Here is an 18,937-nt window from a genome sequence, read left to right on the forward strand (position 1 = left end):
CCAGGCTCCTGGGGGCAGGTACCCTTCCTTCTAAACACCTCCAGTTAGGGGCTTCCTCCAACCTGAGCTGAAGGGTCTGTCCTCAGGGTGACCTTGAAGCCTAAGGCCTGGCAAAGGTCCCTGAGTGCTGCCACGTCATGCTGTGCCCCTGGCCGGTCTTGAGTCATGGCCAGAAGGAGGGCAGCCCTGGTTCCAGACAGGTCATACTGTGTTCTTGGTCCGGGGCCAGACTGTACAGGAGGTTAGTATCTCCCTCCGCCTTCACCCAACCTGCAGACACAGGACTGGACTCCCTCCCTGCCCCTCACCTCTGGCCTCCAGGGCTCCACAGCTCTCAAACACAGGCTTCCCTGAAGGGAGGTCCTAAAGACTGGGCAGTGGGTGTTCCCAGCAGCCTCTTCCGCCACTCTGCAAAAGAGCTAGGAAGGCAGGACCCAAGGACACCTCAAGGAAGCTCTAGGAGAAAGGCAAAGTCTGGTGCGGCCCCCGGCTGAAAGTGACTGCTGTGGCTGAGGGCTGGTTACAAAAGCTCACCTGTACCGGGACCTCCCTCTTCTCACAGGTTTCAAAGCCCAGGGCCTGGGACACACCATCCAGGGCAGCAGCGGCAGTGGCAGACACCCAGGGCTGCTGAGTACCAAGGCCACCCTTGATCCCTGCACACTGTATTTCCCCTGGGGAAGGAAAATCAGAGCTGGGCTGAGCTGGGGCCCAGCTGGGTGTTGGGATCCGGCTGGGCCAAGTAGAGCCCTCGCTACCTTTCTCCCCAGGCTGTCCCAAGCATCCACCGGCTGTGCAGATGCCCGCAGGGTCCCAGACACCAGGAAGGCCATGAGAACCAGGTGGGGCTTCCTCCAAGCCCAGAGCTTCTTGCCTGGCTCTGGTTCCCAGGACCTTGAGGCCTGAGCCTTGCCCTCTCCTATCAACTGCTTATGACCCCATCTCGACTCTGCCCTTAGAACACTAGGCTCTGCTTCCCCGGCCCAGCCCCCTTCCCTGGCTCTGGCAACTACTTCACAGCCGGCAGTCGTACATCCCCACCTGAGCCACGGCCTGAGCTCAATTCCATTCTTAGCCCTTGGCCCATGCTCCCATCAGATTTTGTTACACCTGAGCGTCTTCCTCAGGAGGCAGCTGCCAGCACTAAAAAAGCTCTCGTGCTGTCCCCAGCATCCTTTTCACCCTTTCCTCTTTCACGTGCCTGTGCACAAAGCCTGGGACACAACAGTGCAGAGCTCACAAGGCAGGAATAGCTAGCTGACTGGGACCTGCTTGATCAACTGTATGACCTTGGGTGCTTCCTGTGGAAAATGGGGATAGTTGAGACCACAAGAGAGGTGTGCTAACCTGGGGCCTGGCCGAGGAAGACACCTGGGGACAAGGCTGGCCCAAATGGATCAGTTAATAAGGGACAGGGACATCTTGTCTCTCTCCATCCTCAGGTGAGCCCCAAGGTTGCCCAAATGAACCAAGAGGATCAGCAAGAGTCAGAGAAGCACGGCCACTGTGGCGCAGGCGCCAGCCTGTGCCAGGACAGGGGAGGTGGGATGTTGGGGGCTGGCTGGGAACCACAGGTGGACTCATTTTGGCTGACCAGCCTTTCCGACAGCTTCATGCACACACAGGGCAATGCTGAGATCTGCACCCCACCAGGCAGGCCTGTCCCCTCATTCCATCAGGCAGTCTTACTTTAGCCTCTTGCTCATTTCACCACTGAGAGAGGAGGAGGACCTGACAAAGACTCCAAGTCATGTCTTGCTCCCCATCTTCCAAACCACAGCTGCATGACTGACCCAGGAGAGTGAGACCTATGGACTGCAGGTCCAGAATGCACCTCCCCTGGTGACTGCATACGTCATGAACCATCAGTGTGACCTAGCCAAAAGGGGAAGAGATACCTTCCATCCCTTAGAAAAGCCACTAGAGAATGACAGCCTAAAGGAAACACTCCATGTTTATTCAAACTCTTCTGAAGCCACTGAGCTGAGCCCTTCTGGAGGGTCCACGGTCATCCCTGTTCATGTGGCTCTGCACACAGCACAGATTGAGAACATGGGGATAAACGCTCGGGGGCAGCTACAAAGTGCCGCTGGAGTGCTAGTATTAAGTACAGAGCCCTACCCCGAAGGAGCGCGTGCTGCCCAGGCAGCCCTCAGCCACAGCCACCACCTCCACCACCCTCCAGGCCTGCAAGTGTGTGTCTGGGGGTCAGAGCCGGACAACTAGGCAGCTAGCTCCCTGGGGTCAGGGCATGTCAGAGTGGTCATGGGTTGGAGGGGTGGGGCAGTGATGGCCAGGACGCTGCTGTGATGGAACCAGGACCTAGATCCCCACTGGTGCGGGCCATGGTCCTTCCCAAGGCCGAAACCCAGCAGGCCTGAGGATGGAGGCCAGTTCTCACTAGAAGGCACAGGCAGACAGGGCAGAGGGCTTGGCCGGACTGATGGACCCACATGAGGCAGTAGGAAACAGAGCAGCTGGCAGAGCACGGCTGGAGGGTCCTGGGGAGGAACTCTAGGTCCTGCAGAGGCATCACACCACCTGATCCTCAACTGCAAACTGTGACGCTCCAGAAATCAAATGGAAGAGAAGTCCAGAGCAGGAAGGGGAGAGACAAGGCGGCAGGCAGGACGCTGGGCGCAGGCAGTGCAGAGTCGAGGGGCCTTGGGTCCCTTCCACAGGCTGGCAGTGGCCCCCGGGGAGCCGAGACTTCCCGGAGGGAAGGAAGGGGTTCCATGAGAGCTACAGGAAGCACCCGCTTCCCTGGGGGCTCACCCCACGGGTTGAGCCATCTTGGCGTGCAGGCTCTGGTGCGCGATGAGGTGTGCACGCTGCTTGAAGCTCTTGTCACACTCTCCGCAGCCGAAGGGCCGCTCGCCCGTGTGCACGCGCTGGTGGTCCAGCAGGTAGGCACGCAGCGAGAAGCTCTTGCCGCACTCGCCGCAGCCAAAGGGCTTCTCGCCCGTGTGGATGCGCTGGTGGTCGGCCAGGTAGGCGCTGCGGCTGAAGCTCTTGCCGCACTCGGAACAGGAGAAGGGCTTCTCGCCCGTGTGCACGCCCTGGTGGCGCGCCAGGTCGGAAGAGCTGCGGAAGCTCTTGTCACATTCGGGGCACTTGTGTGGCTTCTCGCCGGTGTGCGTGCGCTGGTGCCGGGCTAAGTCCGAGCCCCAGCGGAAGCGCTTTCCGCACTGCCCACAGCTGTGCGGCTTCTCCGTCGCCAGGTCCCGACACGGGCGCCTGCGAGTGGGCGGCCGTCCCCGCCGAGCCACCACCAGCCGGCCCAGCGCCGCCCTCCGCGGGTTCTCACTGTCCCAGACCTCCGTCTCGGCCTCCTCAGGTTTCCAGGACAGGGTCCTCTCACAGCTGGTATGTCCCAACAGCGCTGTCACCGGCCCCGCTGCAGGAGCGCTCTCCACCTGGCTTTTGGGTCCCAAACCTGCAAGAAGGGGAGAAGCCTCCTTTAGTCCCCTTGATTCTGGCCCGGGAGGAGATTTGGAGAAAGGCACTCATGGAAACCTCCTTGGCTTTGAGGTTCAGGCTGCTGTGGCTCGGACAGATCAAGTCTAAGTCTTCTCATCTACAAAGTGACTGGATGACAGGCGAGCAATGTCAGTGGGTAAAGCCACTTGCCCCCAACCCTAATAACCAAAACTGAGTCTGCCCCCTCCGCCTCAACATGCACGGTGGAAGGAAAAACCAACTCCAGGCCTGGAGAGATGGTTAAGGGCACTGGCTGCTCTTCCAGAGGTCCTGAGTTCAATTCCCAGCAACCACACGGTGGCTCACAACCATCTATAATGGGATCTGGTGCCCTCTTCTAATATGCAGGTTATATGCAGACAGAACATTGTATACATAATTAATAAATATTTCTTTTTTAAAAATTATTTTAAAAAAAACAACTCCAGAGAGCTGGTCTTCTACACATGCCCCTGTCTGCATTGCACACAAAAGAAAAATATTAAAATGCAAATTTATTCTAAAAGAAAGTGGGAAGATGATAAAAGGCCAGCAAATGAGCAATAGTTTGAGCTGGCCTCAGGGAGACCAACCGAGCTCATCTTTCTGCAGAGGCACTTGCTATCATGAAGACCTGTTCCCCAGCCTGTGCCAATGCCCCCTCTCCACCACCAAAGTCAACGGCCCCTCCTAGGCCACTGAGCACAGGGGGCCTAACCTTGTGACCTGAAGGCACCACTGTGTGCAGCTACTGTGGTCCCTCATTCCTTAAACTCCAGCTCTGCAGACCAAACACAGTGGTGTGGGCAGGGAGGAACTCTAAGCCCACCCACCGAGTGCTGCCAGCTAAGAAAGATGAAAGCAGGGCCTCATCTATGCCAAGAAAGGGCCTGACCTGGTGTGGCTTCAAATAGGAGGGTGCAACTACGGCTCTTGTTTTTGACCATTTCTGCGGCTGATGTGGTCCATCAACCCCAGTGAATCTGAGAATTTTGTCTGGGGCAGATGCTCCTAAGCATCGGATTGAGAATTGACTGAGAAAATGCCCTTTCAAGCCCTTGGCATAGAGCTACAGAGCTGGCACACAGAGCAAGCGTACTGGTCAGCTGGTCACATGACTCACAGCGACCCGGAAACCTGAACATCACAGGGTGCTGCTGAGGAGACTCAGGGAAAGCCTGAAAGAAAAATCAGAATTACAGCAGAACAGGGGCCAACAGATCTGCTTACCGAGGGCAGCATTCCGGGAGTTCTCTCTCTTTATGTCCCAGAAGAGGTCCCGCTGAGCAGGGTCCAGGGAGCCCCATTCTTCTCGGGAGAAATAGAAAGGGATGTCTCCCAGTGCTGAGGGTTTTTGGAATGAGGAGAGATGAGCCAGCTCGGGTCTCCCAGGCAGCTGTGAGTGGGGACAGGAAGGGTCAAAGTATACATTCAATTGCACCAAGCCCTCCTCGAGGACAAAGGGACCGCCAACTCACATCAACTGCAGGGGCGGAGCAGACATCCAGCATCTCTCCTGTGCGCCCCTCTTTAAGAGTGGGAAGCCGGGCTGAAGGAGAAGAACAGAGCTTCACAGAGGCCAGGGTCAAGGACTGGGATGCACGGCCCCCTCTGCACTTGCAACATGTACCCATGCCAAATGCATGCACACCTGCTCATGAGCACGGGCCTCCCGGGGCCTTCACCCTCAGGCAGTCCTGGAGAACTGCAGCCCCTGTGAAGCCGCACTGCTGACTGGAGTCTTACTCACCGCGGCCGCGCTGCTCCCAGGGTGAAGGGAGCCGCTGCACTCCTGCCTTCTGCGGAGGCCCTGTGGCTTGGAGTCCCTGGACCGCTGCCTTCGGCCCCACCTCCGAGGGCTCATCCTGGGCAGGAACCATAACATGCCTATCAGCACAAAGGCCAGGCTGGAGGAGGGGGGCGGCACAGCTTAATCCTTTAGAAGGCTGAGGTAGGGAAAAGGGATTAAATGGAGGCCCAGAAAAGAATGAGACACCAGGAAGTGTTCTCCCGGGAACAGGGTTCCCTTAGGTGGCTCTACTTTCTCATGCCCCTCTGCCGCTCATTACTGTGCCCTGTATGATGACTACAGCAATAATAGTTGTGTGGAGGTAAACCGTTTCTGGGCTCGCCAGGGAGGCAGAGGCAGGTGGATCTCTGTGAGTTCAAGGCCAGTCTGGTCTACAGAGCCAGTTCCAGGACAGCCAGGGCTACATTCAGAAACCCTGTCTTAAGAAACCAAAACCAAACCAAACCAAACCAAACCAAACCAAACCAAAACAGACAAAAAAACAATACAACCTTTCTGCACCATAACTACTTTAAATCCAATGAAGTCATGAAAAACTGACTACATTTACTTAAGACTCATGCTACACTGGGATGGTGTGTGTTTCCCCTGCTGGCCGAGCCTCCAGAGGCTCATCTTCATGAAGATGGCCTCTACTCTTCCGGCTCTTAGCCGGAGAAGGGACGGCTCCCTCACCTGTGGCCAGGCTTTCAGTGACTGGTTCTGTATGTCCTCCACCAAAGCGACAGCTTCCTCGCCGCTCCCGAGGTGCTGGGTCTGCACCCGGGCTTGGATCTCCCCTGGCAGCACGGCCAGGAACTGCTCCAGCACCAGCAGTTCCAGGATCTGCTCCTTGCTGTGCAGCTCGGGCCGCAGCCAGCGGCGGCACAGCTCCCAGAGCTGGCTGAAGGCTTCCTGTGGTCCGCCCACATCGCTGTAGCAGAACTGACGGAAGCGCTGGCGGCAGGCTTCTGAGTCCCTGCTGTCCACCTGCTGGGCAGGCTCCTGTTCCCATGAGCAGTCCTCCACCTTCACAATCAGAAGTCCTTCATCCTCCTCCCCAGGAGCATGGCCATGGAGCTCCTGGGGAGAGGCCATTCCCCTGGCCCAAGGCTCAGGGCTGGTCAGCCTTAGCTCGGGGCTCCAGAGCTGACCCCTCAGGCTCCCAGAGGCATCCTCTGTGACAGCTGGGCTGGCATCTGGACACAAACACCTATGGAAAGACCAAAAGAACAGTATTTGGGGAAGAGTGGAATACACTGGTCTGGAGGAAAGGCTAGGAACTCTGGCACCTACTCTATGCCTCTGAAGCCTCCTCAGGCTTTACCGCAATGGTGTGCTCTGTGTAACTGTGTAACTGGTCATACACACCCACCATCCTTTATCGCCACATCTGACTTCCTGAATCTGGGTTTTTCATGGTCCATTTGACAGCAAAACCTCTGCCTCATTTGGAAGCACCACTGCATCTACTGAAATGAGCACATTTTTATCCTCATGCACAGCACTTTCTAAGCTGAACAGCAGAAACAGTCTGTACAGGCCCCCTGGGCAGCCGTGAGTGTAGCTCAGTTGCTGGCCTAGCATAAATGACCTCTAGCACTAGCTTAAACTGGGTGGGGTGGCACATATTTGTAATCCCAGCACTCAGAGGTTGACGGAAGAAGAATTAGAAATTCAAGGTCATCTTCAGCTACATGGAAAGTCTGAAGCCAGTCTAGGATAACCCTGGTGTGTGTGTGTGTGTGTGTGTGTGTGTGTGAATCACTGACTCCCTCAGGCTACAGTTCTGCGGATGATGCACAGAATTCTGTGTAGCTGAAACACTGAGACACATTCAAGAAAACAACCGCATCTAGAGAAAACATTTTAAACCATTGTCTTACTCTGTTTTTCCAAGACAGGATTGCTTTGTGAAGCCCTGGCTGTGCTGGAACTCATTCTGTAGACCAGGCTGGCCTGAACTCAGAGATCCTCTTGCCTCTGCCTCCTAAATGCTGGGGGGCATGTGCCACCAATGATCAGCTATTCTTTTTGTTTGTTTGTTCTTGTTTTCTAGACAGGGTTTCTCTGTGTAGCCTTGCTTTTGGACTTGCTTTGTAGGCCAGGCTGGCCTCGAACTCACAGAGACCTGCCTGCCTCTGCCTTCTGAGTGCTGGGATCACAGGCGTGCGCCAGCCACCACGCCTGGCTAGTCAGCTACTCTTCAGGCCTGTTTTCCAGTATGTATGCTGGAGATTTTCACAGGGTAGAGTGGTATAGGCTTGGCAGTGCACGTCTGTAACTCCAGATCTGCAGGGACCAAGGCGGGCCTGCCCAGAGTTGATCAGTCTGGGCTATGGAGCAGAACTGTCTCCAAAAATATATATAATTATTGTGTATAATTAAAAATGTTGTCTCAAGTCCCTCTACTGTCATTTTTCTCAAATTTAAAACTTACAAATTTATGGGGCTGGAGAAATGGCTCCGTGGTTAAGAGTATGCATTTCTCTTGCAGAGGCGCCAGATTCAATTTCCAGCATCCCCACGGAGGCTCACAACCATCTCTAATTCCAGTTCCAGGGTATCCAATGGCCTCTACTGGCCTTCCTGAACACTGCATACACTTACACACACAAAGGCAAATACTCAAAACACACAAAATAAAAATCTTTGTTAAAAAAAAAAAGCTTGCAAATTCCAGATAACCTCTTACTCCAGGCATTAGAGGCCTTATGGACACCATTCTATGCATTTATTCACAACTATATTGAGTGTATGGCATGTATTTGTATTTTATGCTGTTACTACCTCACAATATTCTCCTGGGATTTGAAATTTTCTCCTTTTTTGTTTCAACGGTCCAATTAGCATGAACATAACCTTTAAAACGGGAGGGAAATGTTAATATAGTGTTTCTTTTGATTCACTGATAATCTAATGCATGAAGGTGTCATAATTTTTCCTGTGTTTTTACTGAAAATTGTTATCTTCAGAATCGACAAGTGCTTGATGTGTGCTTTACATAAATGAGATCTTACAAGCCAACGCTTTGGATTCTGCGTTTTTTGTTTTTTTTTTTTTTTTTGTTTTTTTTCACCTAGCAACGTTTCTTCATTAGTAAACCCATAAGCTTCCGCGGCATGGGGGTACTCCAGCTTCTCAACCAACCCGAGCGACGCATTCGGACGGTTGCCAACGCTTCTCCACTACCACAAGCACTTTATTGAGGCTTCTCTTCACGAGCCATCTGCCTCATCCTCCAGTGACCGCGGAGGTGTCCTCAGGGAGGGCCCGGACTCACCAGGGTCGCTCGGCAGGACGTGGGAAAGGGGACGGTCCCCCGCAGCCTGGCGAGGGCGGCAGGCTCGGCGCCGCTGCCCGGGGACCCGGAGAGCCCGAAGCCGCCGGCGGGCCCCGCCTAGAGGAGCGGACCGTCCGGCCCGCGCCGCGGGCGCCGAGTCCGCAGGAGCCCAGCTGCGCGGAGCGCCGGTCCCGCCCCCAGGACGCACAGCCCAGGGCCGCCCAGAGCCTCCCCACCAGCTCCCGGCGCCGGAAGTTCGCGCGGGGGTCGCTGGGAAAACTGCTGGCGCATGCGCGGGGCAAGCGCACGGACATTTTACTCTCCCGAGCGCCGTCTGTCCGGGAGGGATAGCCAATAAACACGGAGAACCCCCACGGCTGGCCAATCTGGGAAACCCTCCCGCTGGAGATCTGGGGAAAGTCTCATTTTCGCCTTCTGGGTCGCGCTTCGCCCAAGGCAGGTCCTGGGAAGATCTCGGAGCTTCCTGAAAAATGAAAAATTCAGTCTTATTAGAGCGGAGTCTCCGCTCCGGGCGCTGTCTCCTGCCCTCCTGCCGGCAGCTCCACCTCTAGCGAGCTGCAGAGCAGGAGTCCTGATGCCTGGAGGCAAGGAGCGGAGACCCTCCTCTGCCTGTTAAACATCGTTGCCATCTGTTAGAGTCACCGTTGGTGTTAATGGTAAATTAACTCTACTTTGTAGACATCCTTAGTAAGTGTTGCAGCTCAGAAGGGGGAAGTAAGGTTCCCGGCAAATCGGGAACCAAGGAATACTTGAAAGTCACACCGCCCTACGAACCTCACACGGGAGAGTAATTGGGAGGGGGAAACCTAGGAGGAAGGCCGCCTCTGCTCCAGTGAGGAACAGCAGAGCTTGTCAGGGCGGAGACTTCCAGGGTGAGGATTGATAGGATTTCTAGGGGGCTCGGGGATTGGTGGGATTCCCCTTCCTTCCTTCCTTCCTTCCTTCCTTCCTTCCTTCCTTCCTTCCTTCCTTCCTTCCTTCCTTCCTTCCTCCCTCCCTCCCTCCCTCCCTCCCTCCCTTCCTTCCTTCCTCTCTCTCTCTTCTTTTTCTCTCTCGCTTTCTCTCTTTCTCCCTCTTTTTCTTTCTTCCTCTTAGGGAGGTCTGGGGGCGGGGCCTGGCAATTTGCCTGCCTTGAAGGTTTACAAAGTTTACAAAAGGAGTAAAGGCTGTGAATAGCCAACATCCTTAAAGCTTATTTTTCTATAAACAGACAAAAACCAGAATGGGGCAATTTGACTCCGTATGGCAACTGTTGGACCCTCCCCTTGCTGCCCCTGTCACCTCGAGCGAAGTGACTGTTAGCGAAACAGCCGGCCGGGCTGACCTCATGTCAGCGTTAGTTCTCTTAAACACTCAGTGGATACCTCAAGAAAACTACAGCTCGATCGAAGCTGATTGTCCCTGCACCTGAGGGACAGCCTCAGCTAGGGCTGTTTTGAGACAGGTGTCAGTTCCTGCCGTGACAAGCCTCTGGGTTCTAGACACTCTGCAGCGGTGTCCACCTAGGCTACAGAGACCATTGCTAAATGGCGAGGCTGTGATTGTCCAAACACTCCTCCCGAGGGTAGACTAGCAGGCTCATCCACCCGGCTCAGCAGGCTGGGAAATACGTGTGTTGCCTCTCCTGGTGTCGTTTTATTAGTCTCAGTGAAACTCTTGAGTGGTCTTGCCTACTTGGAGTAGTGAAGGCTGAGCTGGTAACACACAATGGCAAAAACTGTAACTCTGTGCAAAAGAACATTAAGAAAGATTGGAGTAGATTCATTGGCACAAGCCTGTAATCCTAGCACTCAGGAGGCTGAGGTAGGACGATACTCAAGAGTTTCAGTGTAAGTTATGTGGTGACTATCAGGCTAGTTCTGGCTACACAGTGAGTCTTTACCCAAACAAAGTAAGACTGGGTGCCTGGTATGGCCTATAGAGGAATTTTAATTCAGATCATGGTTCTGTTTGTAGCCCAACCGAATCACACAGACATAGACGGTCTTTGGGTGTGATCTCTTGCCAGAGCAGCCCCTGGTTGTATCATTAAGCGGCCATGTCATAAATTCAGGAGGGTTCACCCATTGAACAACCTGGTTTCAGGACACAGAGACACATAAAGACAATTTCACTCTTGGACTCAAAAAAATAAAAATAAGAATGCTGTTTACAAAGCGTTTTGTGGAAGTGCCTCACAAGAACTCTTTCCAGTAATAATCTTACTCAGAAACAGCTGGATGTCAGCTAAACCCACAGTTACATCTATTGGATACAGAAACAGAAAAGCCATCCTACTGGCCTGAGCCCATGGATGGGGCAGCACCAGTTACCCAGTATCCACGGCTTCCATGGCTCATACATGCAGTCTTGAGCAAGGAACCTCAAGTTACAAGGTCTTCTTACACTTTTTTTTCTTTCCTACACTTTTAAGGTGGAGAAAAGCAAATACAACAAGCCCACACACACTAAGCATGCTCTCGGTGACTACCCTCGCTTCAGCTGTTTTATGTATAGTTTTTACTCAGAGCCAGACACATAGACAATAGTATGATGCTGTCTATACTGAAGAAAATCATGGCAGAGAGGTAAAGTGTGGGACCCAAGACTGTTGGGGCTGGCAGGCCACCCTGCTGTCTCTGTCTTAGTGGTGAGAAACACATACATTTTACTGCCTTGAGCTTCTTTAATGTGCATGTGATTGTGTGAGTGTGCGGCTTGTGTGTGGGCATCCTCGAAGCCAGAGGGGGCTGTGCGATCCCCTGGACTGGAGTCACAGGTGGTTGTGAGCTGCCAGATGTGGGTGCCTGGAACTAAACTTCTAACAAGACTGGGTCTTCTAACAAGACTAGCAAGTTCTCTTCACTGCTGAACCATCTCTCCTCCACCTTGACCGTCTTTGAATGAATAGCTCACTAAAATGAAATGTGTTGGCCCCAAGATATGGTAGCACACACCTTTAATCCCAGCACTTGGGAGGCAGAGGCAGAACGATTCCTGAGTTCGAGACCAGCCTGGTCTACAGAATGAGTTCCAGGACAGCCATGGCTACACAGTGAACCGTGTCTCAATCAATCAATCAATCAATCAATCAATCAATCAATCAATCAATCAGTCTTTGCATTGGTGTGAGGCTATTACCATAGCTACCATCTCCAGAACACTTTTTCAACTTGGCAAATCTCAACTATTCTCATTAAACACTGTCTTGGTTCGTGGTTAAGTTTTCTGTGATAGAACGCTATGACCATAAACAATTTTGGGAGGAAAGAGTTTATTTCAGCTTAGAACTCTCAGGTCACGTTTCATTGCTGAGGGAAGTCGGAGCAGGGCTCTATAACAGTGCGGGAAGCTGGAGGCAAGAGCTGATGCAGAGGCCGTGGAGGGTGCTGCTTCCTGATTTGCTCCACATGGCTTGCTCAGCCTGCTTTCTGGTAACACACATGACCACCAGCCGAGGGGTGGTGCCATCCACAGTGAGCTGTGCCCTTCCATATCAAATATCAGTCCAAAAAGTGTGTCACAGGCTTGCCCACAGGCCAGTCTGGTGGGGGACATTTTCTCGGTTCAGCTTCACATTTCCAAAATAACTCAAGTTTGTGTCAGGTTGACATAGAATTAACCATGGTCAAATACCAGTCTCCATGAGCCTTCCCTAACCCTCCAACAACCACCATACTTTTTGAGATTGGTTGGAATTTTTGTTTGTTTTTGTGTTTAAAGATTTATTGATATCAATGTATGTCTGCTATATTGTATGTGATGCCCAGGAAGCAATGAATCCCTGATGCTAGAGTTATGGGGATTGTCAGCTGCCCAGCATGGATGCTGGGAACCGGACTTGGGTCCTCTGGAAGAACTCATAACTGATTAGCCAGTTCTCCAGCCCCGGATGCTTGGTGAGAATCTTTGGCAGGATCTCATGTAGCCCAGGCTGGCCTAACATTTGTTACATAACCAAGTGTCTTGGTCACTTATCTATTGCTATGACAAAACATCATGGCAACTTATAAAGGAAAGCATTTAAGTTGAGGGCTCACAGTTCCAGAGGGTTAGAATCCGTGGCCATCATGGCAGGGAACACGGCAACAGACAGGCAGGCATGGTGTTGGAGCAGTAGGTTAGAGCTCACATTCTGGTCCAGCAGGAGGAGACGGAGAGAAGAGGGGGCAGCCAGCCGGGAATGGTGTAGCTTTTCAAACCTCAAAGGTCCTCTGGAAGGACTCTCAGCCAATGAGCCCTTTCCTCAGCCCCAGTTGGAGCCTCAAAAGCTAGTTTTGGGGGTTTTGGTGGAGTATTTGTTTGTTGTTCGTATTTTATATTTTATGTCTATTTGGGAAATGTGCATGGTGAGCAGAGAACAATCCTTTGAGAGGTCAGTTCTCCATGTTCATTACGTGGGTTCTGGGGATAGAACTCAGGTCCTTAGGCTTGACAGCAAGTGTCCTTACCTGCTAAGCTCCCTCGCCAGCCCATCTCTTGAATTTTTTCCTTTGAGTTGGTAATTTATTGCAAGCTCCCAAATGTAAAGTGCTTACAGTGACATCTTCTGTTTACTCTCCCCTTGCCTGTTTCGCCTTTCTAGAAACAAACAGCACCACCCACTGCAGAGACATGCTACATACCACAAAAATGTTTAAGTGGATCCTTTTTTGCTCTGTCCTGTGACTTTCAGGATTTGTTTTTTTTAAATTACTGTGTGTGTGTGTTATACATATATGAGTACAGGCATACCCGTGCCAAAATAAATAAATAAAGTCAAGTAAGGTTAGAACTGAAAATGCCCCTTGTTGTCCATCAGGATGGGAACAGACCCAGCAAGGTTTGAAGGACCTGGGCATTCTCGTGTGTGCTGTGGAGAAGTCCTCTATTCATTCATGTCCTCCAAGCCTGGCCACAGCGATGCTTGAGATCCATATGACTTGTCTGACTTGAAGTTTAGCCACCTTCCTCGGGGGGCTCAGGTCCCTGAGTCCTTGTCACTGTCATTTGTGTGGAGCTGCAGCCCTCTGGCTCTCCATTAGCAGTTGAGTCTACAGTTGCTTCCTATGATCCGAACCGCCCAATATCAGCTTGAAAGGAGATACAGGTACCCAGGTTTCCACACCCTCTGCCTTCGCTTCTCCTCGCTGATTCCAGGAAGGACTTCCAGATGGCTCCCACTCCTACCACACCCATCACCAGCTAATGACTCATTGTGTGAGCTCAGTTTCAGTGACAACAGAAACTAGGTTGAGAAAAGGGAATATTTGTTTATTCCACAAAGCAGATATCCAAGTAAATAATACCCAACTCATAAGCGGGGCCCAAGCGCCGCCCCCAAGCCTCTTGTGTGTTGCCTGACACACACATAGGCTACAAGACTGCCATTGGATAGGGAGACAGCCAGCAGCTCCTCAGCCTCCTCCATGAGGCTTGCCATGCACGAACCGTCATCAGGTCATTCTGGTCCTCGGTTGTGGCTTTGATGAGTGCCATGCGTCCCTTCCCCAAAGACAGGATGATGTGCCAGGGCCAATTCCCTCTAAGTCTGATGACCAAGGCCTTTTAGGGCTCTTCAGGAGAGCACCAAGCCCAGGAAGGACCGAATCCTCCAAATCCAGAACCTTAGAATTCCAGGGAGTGGAAAATCCTAGAGGGAAGGAAGGGGCGGTGCACAGGCCTGGAAGAATAGGGCCGCTTTTAAATCCCAGACAGGCCCAAGATGCCAGGAAACAAACCCCGGTGTGGCTGCTGGCCTTGGCGTCCCTGCACAACCCTGGCATTTGGGGTCTAGGAGGTCCCCAGACTCATGTCCTCAAAACCATCTGAAGAGTTCAAAAACCCTCCAGCTCTGTTCATCACTCAGCATCTCAAACTAGCTTGTCCAGCAAATGTGCAACACCCATCTTGTCCTAAGTGCCCTGGGTTCCAGCTTAGTACTGCATTGTACTGCAGCCAGAGCCTAATGGTCTTGAACAAGCTCTTCCTTGTCCAAGCAGCTGAGGGGAGGTCTGAATCCCCCACTCCCTCCACATCCAGAGGTCTTTCTTGCTGCCGTGACCCCAGAACTCCCACAGGCTCCCAGCAAGATTTGTTGTTCTGCCACGCAGTATTACAGGACAGGACGCTTCAGGGATTTGGGTCTCATGCAAACCCTCCCACTGGTCCCTTCCACACCATCCTTCAAAGCTTTCAGTATTCATTCATGAAAGTCCAAACCCGGCACAAAGCTCCCTCCCTCCTGCCAGCTGTTGGATCCACACACCTTTCGTCTTCCCTGTCTCAGTTTTAACAGCCAAGGCCCATCTCTCAGGACTTTTTGTAGAGGACACATAAAACTTTGGCTGTTCAAAAAGTATTGTCTGTGTTTTCCATCAGTGAAAAGCAAAAAATGCAAACAATAGAACTCACTCTAATGAAAGTGAACACACACACACACACACACACCGTCCCTGGGTGAGGCCACACCTTCCAAAGTAGCTGACTAAAAAGCGGGGACGGGGGAGCGTGCAGTAGGGCAGCAGGAGGCACTGACATCAAGCGGCTACTGAGGGGCCACCGCCGCCTGGAAGTCCCTCCAACTCCAAGAAGTCATGTTGGCGGGAGCTCGTCGGGTGAGTGCCGCGGGTTTCGGCCGCCAGGTGGCAGTGTCCGCCACGCTGTTCCGCAGCCCCGGGGCTGACTACAGGGCCGAGTAGATGGTCAGACCAGCCCTTGAGTGACCTTGAGTCGTCTGACCTGTTAGATTTTGAAAGACACTTTTGTTTGTTTGTTTGTTTGTTTGTTTGTTTGTTTTAAAATAGAGTTCTGAGAAGAAAACAGGAGCAGTCACACAGTGCTGTGGTCTGGCTGAACACTGACAGTGGCAGGTCAGCCCATTCGGAATTCAGAATAATCCAAGTTCTCTTAGACCCAAAAATGAGCTGGACAGAACCTGACCTGAGCTAGCCCAGAGGCGGAGGACCGGAAGAAGCTGGCATTGACCTTGGATCTCTGTCTGGCTACTTTTCAAAGTCTGTTGCAAAACCACAACTTGATAACCTTTATCGACTGTTTACCCACTGGCAGGCACAGACAGAATATCTTTTTTATTCCTCACACAGCCAGAGCAGCTGTCCGGAGCACATGCCCAGCCCTGCACTACTGGTGGTGGAATAGCCAGGGCTGGGAAACTAAGACACTGTGATGAGGAAAGTCTGTCTACACCAAATGTGAATTTGTGGAGAAAAGTACAAAGCCGCCAGACCAGTCCTTTGTCACCTGCCAGGAAGGAGGGCCTGGGACGGTAAAACTTCCCAAAAGGGACCTGTGAGATGGCTCGCCAGGTAAAGACAACTGGCCTTGGTTTCATCCTTGGGACCCTCGGAAAAAAATTATGCCTGTAAGTCATCCTCAGAACCACACAGAGAGACACACGGGGTAAAATTATAGAAACATGTTCGGGCAGGTGGTGGTGGCACACGCTTTTGATCCCAGCTCTTGGAGGCAGAGGCAGGCAGGTCTCTGAGAGTTTGAAGTTGGTTTGAGTTTGAAGAGTTTAACCTGGTCTATATATAGAGAGAGTTCTAAGACAGTCATGGCTACACAGAAAAACCCTAAGGTAACAGCACAAAACAACTGAAACTCTGGACAGGTCAGGGTGATTAGCAGTTCTATAGGAGGCTCCTGGAGGCAGGTGGGGCCCTGGTACCCACCTCTCCTGGACTCCTTCATTTTAAAGGTCCCAGCTGCTTCTTCTGCATTCAGATCATTTTGTAGGTCCATAACTTTGCCTTTTATTGACGGTCCACCCAAGTGAATACTGTTCAAATGGATAAGGGCCCGGGGCCATGAAAGGTCATGTCAACACTTTAATGGAAACATTCACTGGAAACATTCGCCTGAACAAGCACAACTTGGCAACTAAGGATAAAATTGGCTCTCTGCCTTAAGGAGCTTTTGGTGGTTCACAAGAATGTGAGCCACATTGACAGAGAGATCCCAATGCCTGAGGTTTTTAAAATACCCAATTCAGCATTGTAGAGACAGCTCAGGCCAGAAGGCTGGACATGAGCAAGCTTCAGTCCCAGTGAGAAACCCCATCTCAAAGAGTGACACCTGAGGCTGGCCCCCAGCACAAATGCATGGACACACAACACAGACAAAACAATGCCACCTGAGGCTGACCTCTAGCATGGACACATGGACACACACACACACACACACAGCAAAAATGCAACAGCAGCCACTTAAAGAACCCCTTATTTGTACCATGCATATGAAATCAGAAGAAACTGGAACATCCATTGGATGTTTTTCCTGATGTATTTAATCACACTGGCTGAGGTAAGCATCGATCCACAAACTACAGCTGGAGGGACAAGGCCAAGCCAACTTGTGTTTGGTTCTGGTGATGGTGTTCTGGGTTTGTTGTTGCGATTGTTTGTTTTAAGGTTTCACAGTTCTTTTCTCTTTTTAGACAGGAACTCCTTTGCAGTCCTGGGTGGCCTGGAACTTACTGTGTAAGCCAGGCTGGCCTGGAACTCACAGAGATCCAGCTGCTACAGCCCCCTGAGTGCTGGGATCAAAGTGTGTGCAACATGGCCAGCCACTTTATTATTTTTCCATAAGCTATGTTTTAATGTGTGCATGCTCATTTCACTTGGCATCACCCATGAGTTCGTTTTGAAGCAATCCATTGAGTAGTATACCAGCTTTCCCTTCCTTTATGCTGACTCTGCCAAGGGTACACAGGCTTCATTCTATTCCAAATTGTGTTGCTGTGTATGTCTGTACAGCATAGAGAAAGTGCTTTCAGGGCTACATAGACGGCTCAGCTGTTAAGAGCACTGGCTGCTTTTCTTGAGGATCTGGGTTCAATTCTCAGCACCTACGAAGTGGTTTACAATGTCTGAAACGCCAGTTCCAGGGCTCTGGCGCCCTCTTCTGGCCTCCATCAGCACCAGGCATGCCTGTGGTGCATACACACAGACAAATATTCATACATATATAAAAGAAAATTGTTGGTATAATGTTCTTGTGGAATGTATACAATTTAGCCTTGTTCATTCAAATGTTGATTTCTCTACCCCACTCTCTGGTTTCAATCTAGACATTGCGTTGTAAGCACCATCTATCTCAAGTCTTTGTGAATATGTCACCCTTTGTTCTCTGTATGTTCAACAAAACCACCAGCCAGTGTTGTGCAACGGAGAGAATAGGGTGGGACACCCTGGCCCGGAGGGGGGGAGAAGGAAGCAAGTGGGAGGAGTAGGAGAGAGAGATGGGCAGGAGGACTTAGAACCACGAGGAGAGAGGAACCGGATCTAAGATAGGATTAAAAGCAAGTACAATGTTGGAAAGTCTGAATGGGAGGAAGCTATGTGGGCTTGGAGGTTTGGGATGGAGTAATCAATGCCCAGCATTGTGCTCTAGGTTACCTAAATACATCCTAGTCTCTGTGGTCCTTTGGGCATACAGCTGGATTAGGAACAACCGCTGTTTAACTAAAAGAGAAATCCATATTAAGCTTTAATAATCAATAACAGAAAATGCTCCCTTTAATCCCAACATTTAGTAGGCAGAGACAGGCAGATCTCTGTGAGTTCAAGGCCAGCCTGGTTTACATAGTGAGTTCCAGGACAGTCAGGACTATGTAGAGATACCCTGTCAATAATAATAATAATAATAATAATAATAATAATAATAATAATAATAAAAGAAAAAAGAAAGAGGAGGAGCCAGAGCCAGGTGGTGGCAGTGGTGCACACCTTTAATCCCAGCACCTGGAAGGCAGAGGCAGGTGGATCTCTGAGTTCAAGGTCAGTCTGTTCTACAGAGTGAATTCAAGAACAATCAAGGCTACACAGAGAAACCTTGTCTCAAAAAAACATAAGTAAGTAAATAAATGAAGGGAAAAGCCACCTTGGAATAAATATTTTTATAAATTTTATATTCCTAGAACTTGCTCTGTTGGATAGGCTGGCCTCAAACTCAGATCCGCCTGACTCTGCCTCCCTAGTCCTGGGATTAAAGGTGTGCGCTACTGCTTCCTAGGAAATAAATGTATATTTCTATAATCAACCGGGTTTTTTTTTAAACTATGTCAAACTCTAATATAAATATACACATCCTGCATTAAAATGCACAAACCGTGAGAAGACAAAATTTAAAGTATATATGAATGAAAAATGTTTAAACTGGGTCTAGTGGCACACAGCGGGAATCCCTGCGCATGACAGGCAGGGACAGGAGATCGCTCAAGTTCTAGTTCAGCCTGGTGCTGCATGGTTCAAGCGAGCCAGGGCTACAGCCCTCAGAGCCCTAGCTAGGCGAGGCGGCTAGAGGGAGCCGGCGAACACAGCCCGCGGTTCCTGGGCGGACCAAGCCTCATTTGTGAACAGTAGCCTGTAGCCTGAACAACCGCGAGCGGCTCAGAGTGGGAG

At 51.4% G+C, this 18,937-nt stretch overlaps 1 protein-coding gene across 2 annotated transcripts; it reads right to left on the minus strand.

Annotated features, from left to right (window-relative positions):
* Window positions 1-1,936: 1,936 nt before the first annotated feature.
* Znf213 (zinc finger protein 213) lies at window positions 1,937-8,740 on the minus strand. 2 transcript variants are annotated; one of them, XM_055604877.1, is made up of 6 exons: window positions 8,532-8,740; window positions 5,945-6,461; window positions 5,210-5,324; window positions 4,938-5,008; window positions 4,690-4,855; window positions 1,937-3,436 (listed from the first exon to the last, which is right to left on the minus strand). In XM_055604877.1, exons 2-6 carry the CDS (start codon window positions 6,344-6,346, stop codon window positions 2,772-2,774), a joined length of 1,419 nt encoding a protein of 472 aa, XP_055460852.1. In that variant the 5' UTR covers window positions 6,347-6,461; window positions 8,532-8,740; the 3' UTR covers window positions 1,937-2,771. The 2 variants fall into 2 exon arrangements, with proteins under 2 accessions (XP_055460852.1, XP_055460853.1); XM_055604878.1 differs by lacking the exon at window positions 8,532-8,740 and adding an exon at window positions 8,039-8,058.
* Window positions 8,741-18,937: the final 10,197 nt, after the last annotated feature.

This window comes from Psammomys obesus, unplaced genomic scaffold (assembly GCF_907164565.1).
Source record: "Psammomys obesus unplaced genomic scaffold, mPsaObe1.curated_primary_1811, whole genome shotgun sequence".
In the NCBI taxonomy this organism is placed as follows: Eukaryota; Metazoa; Chordata; class Mammalia; order Rodentia; family Muridae; genus Psammomys; species Psammomys obesus.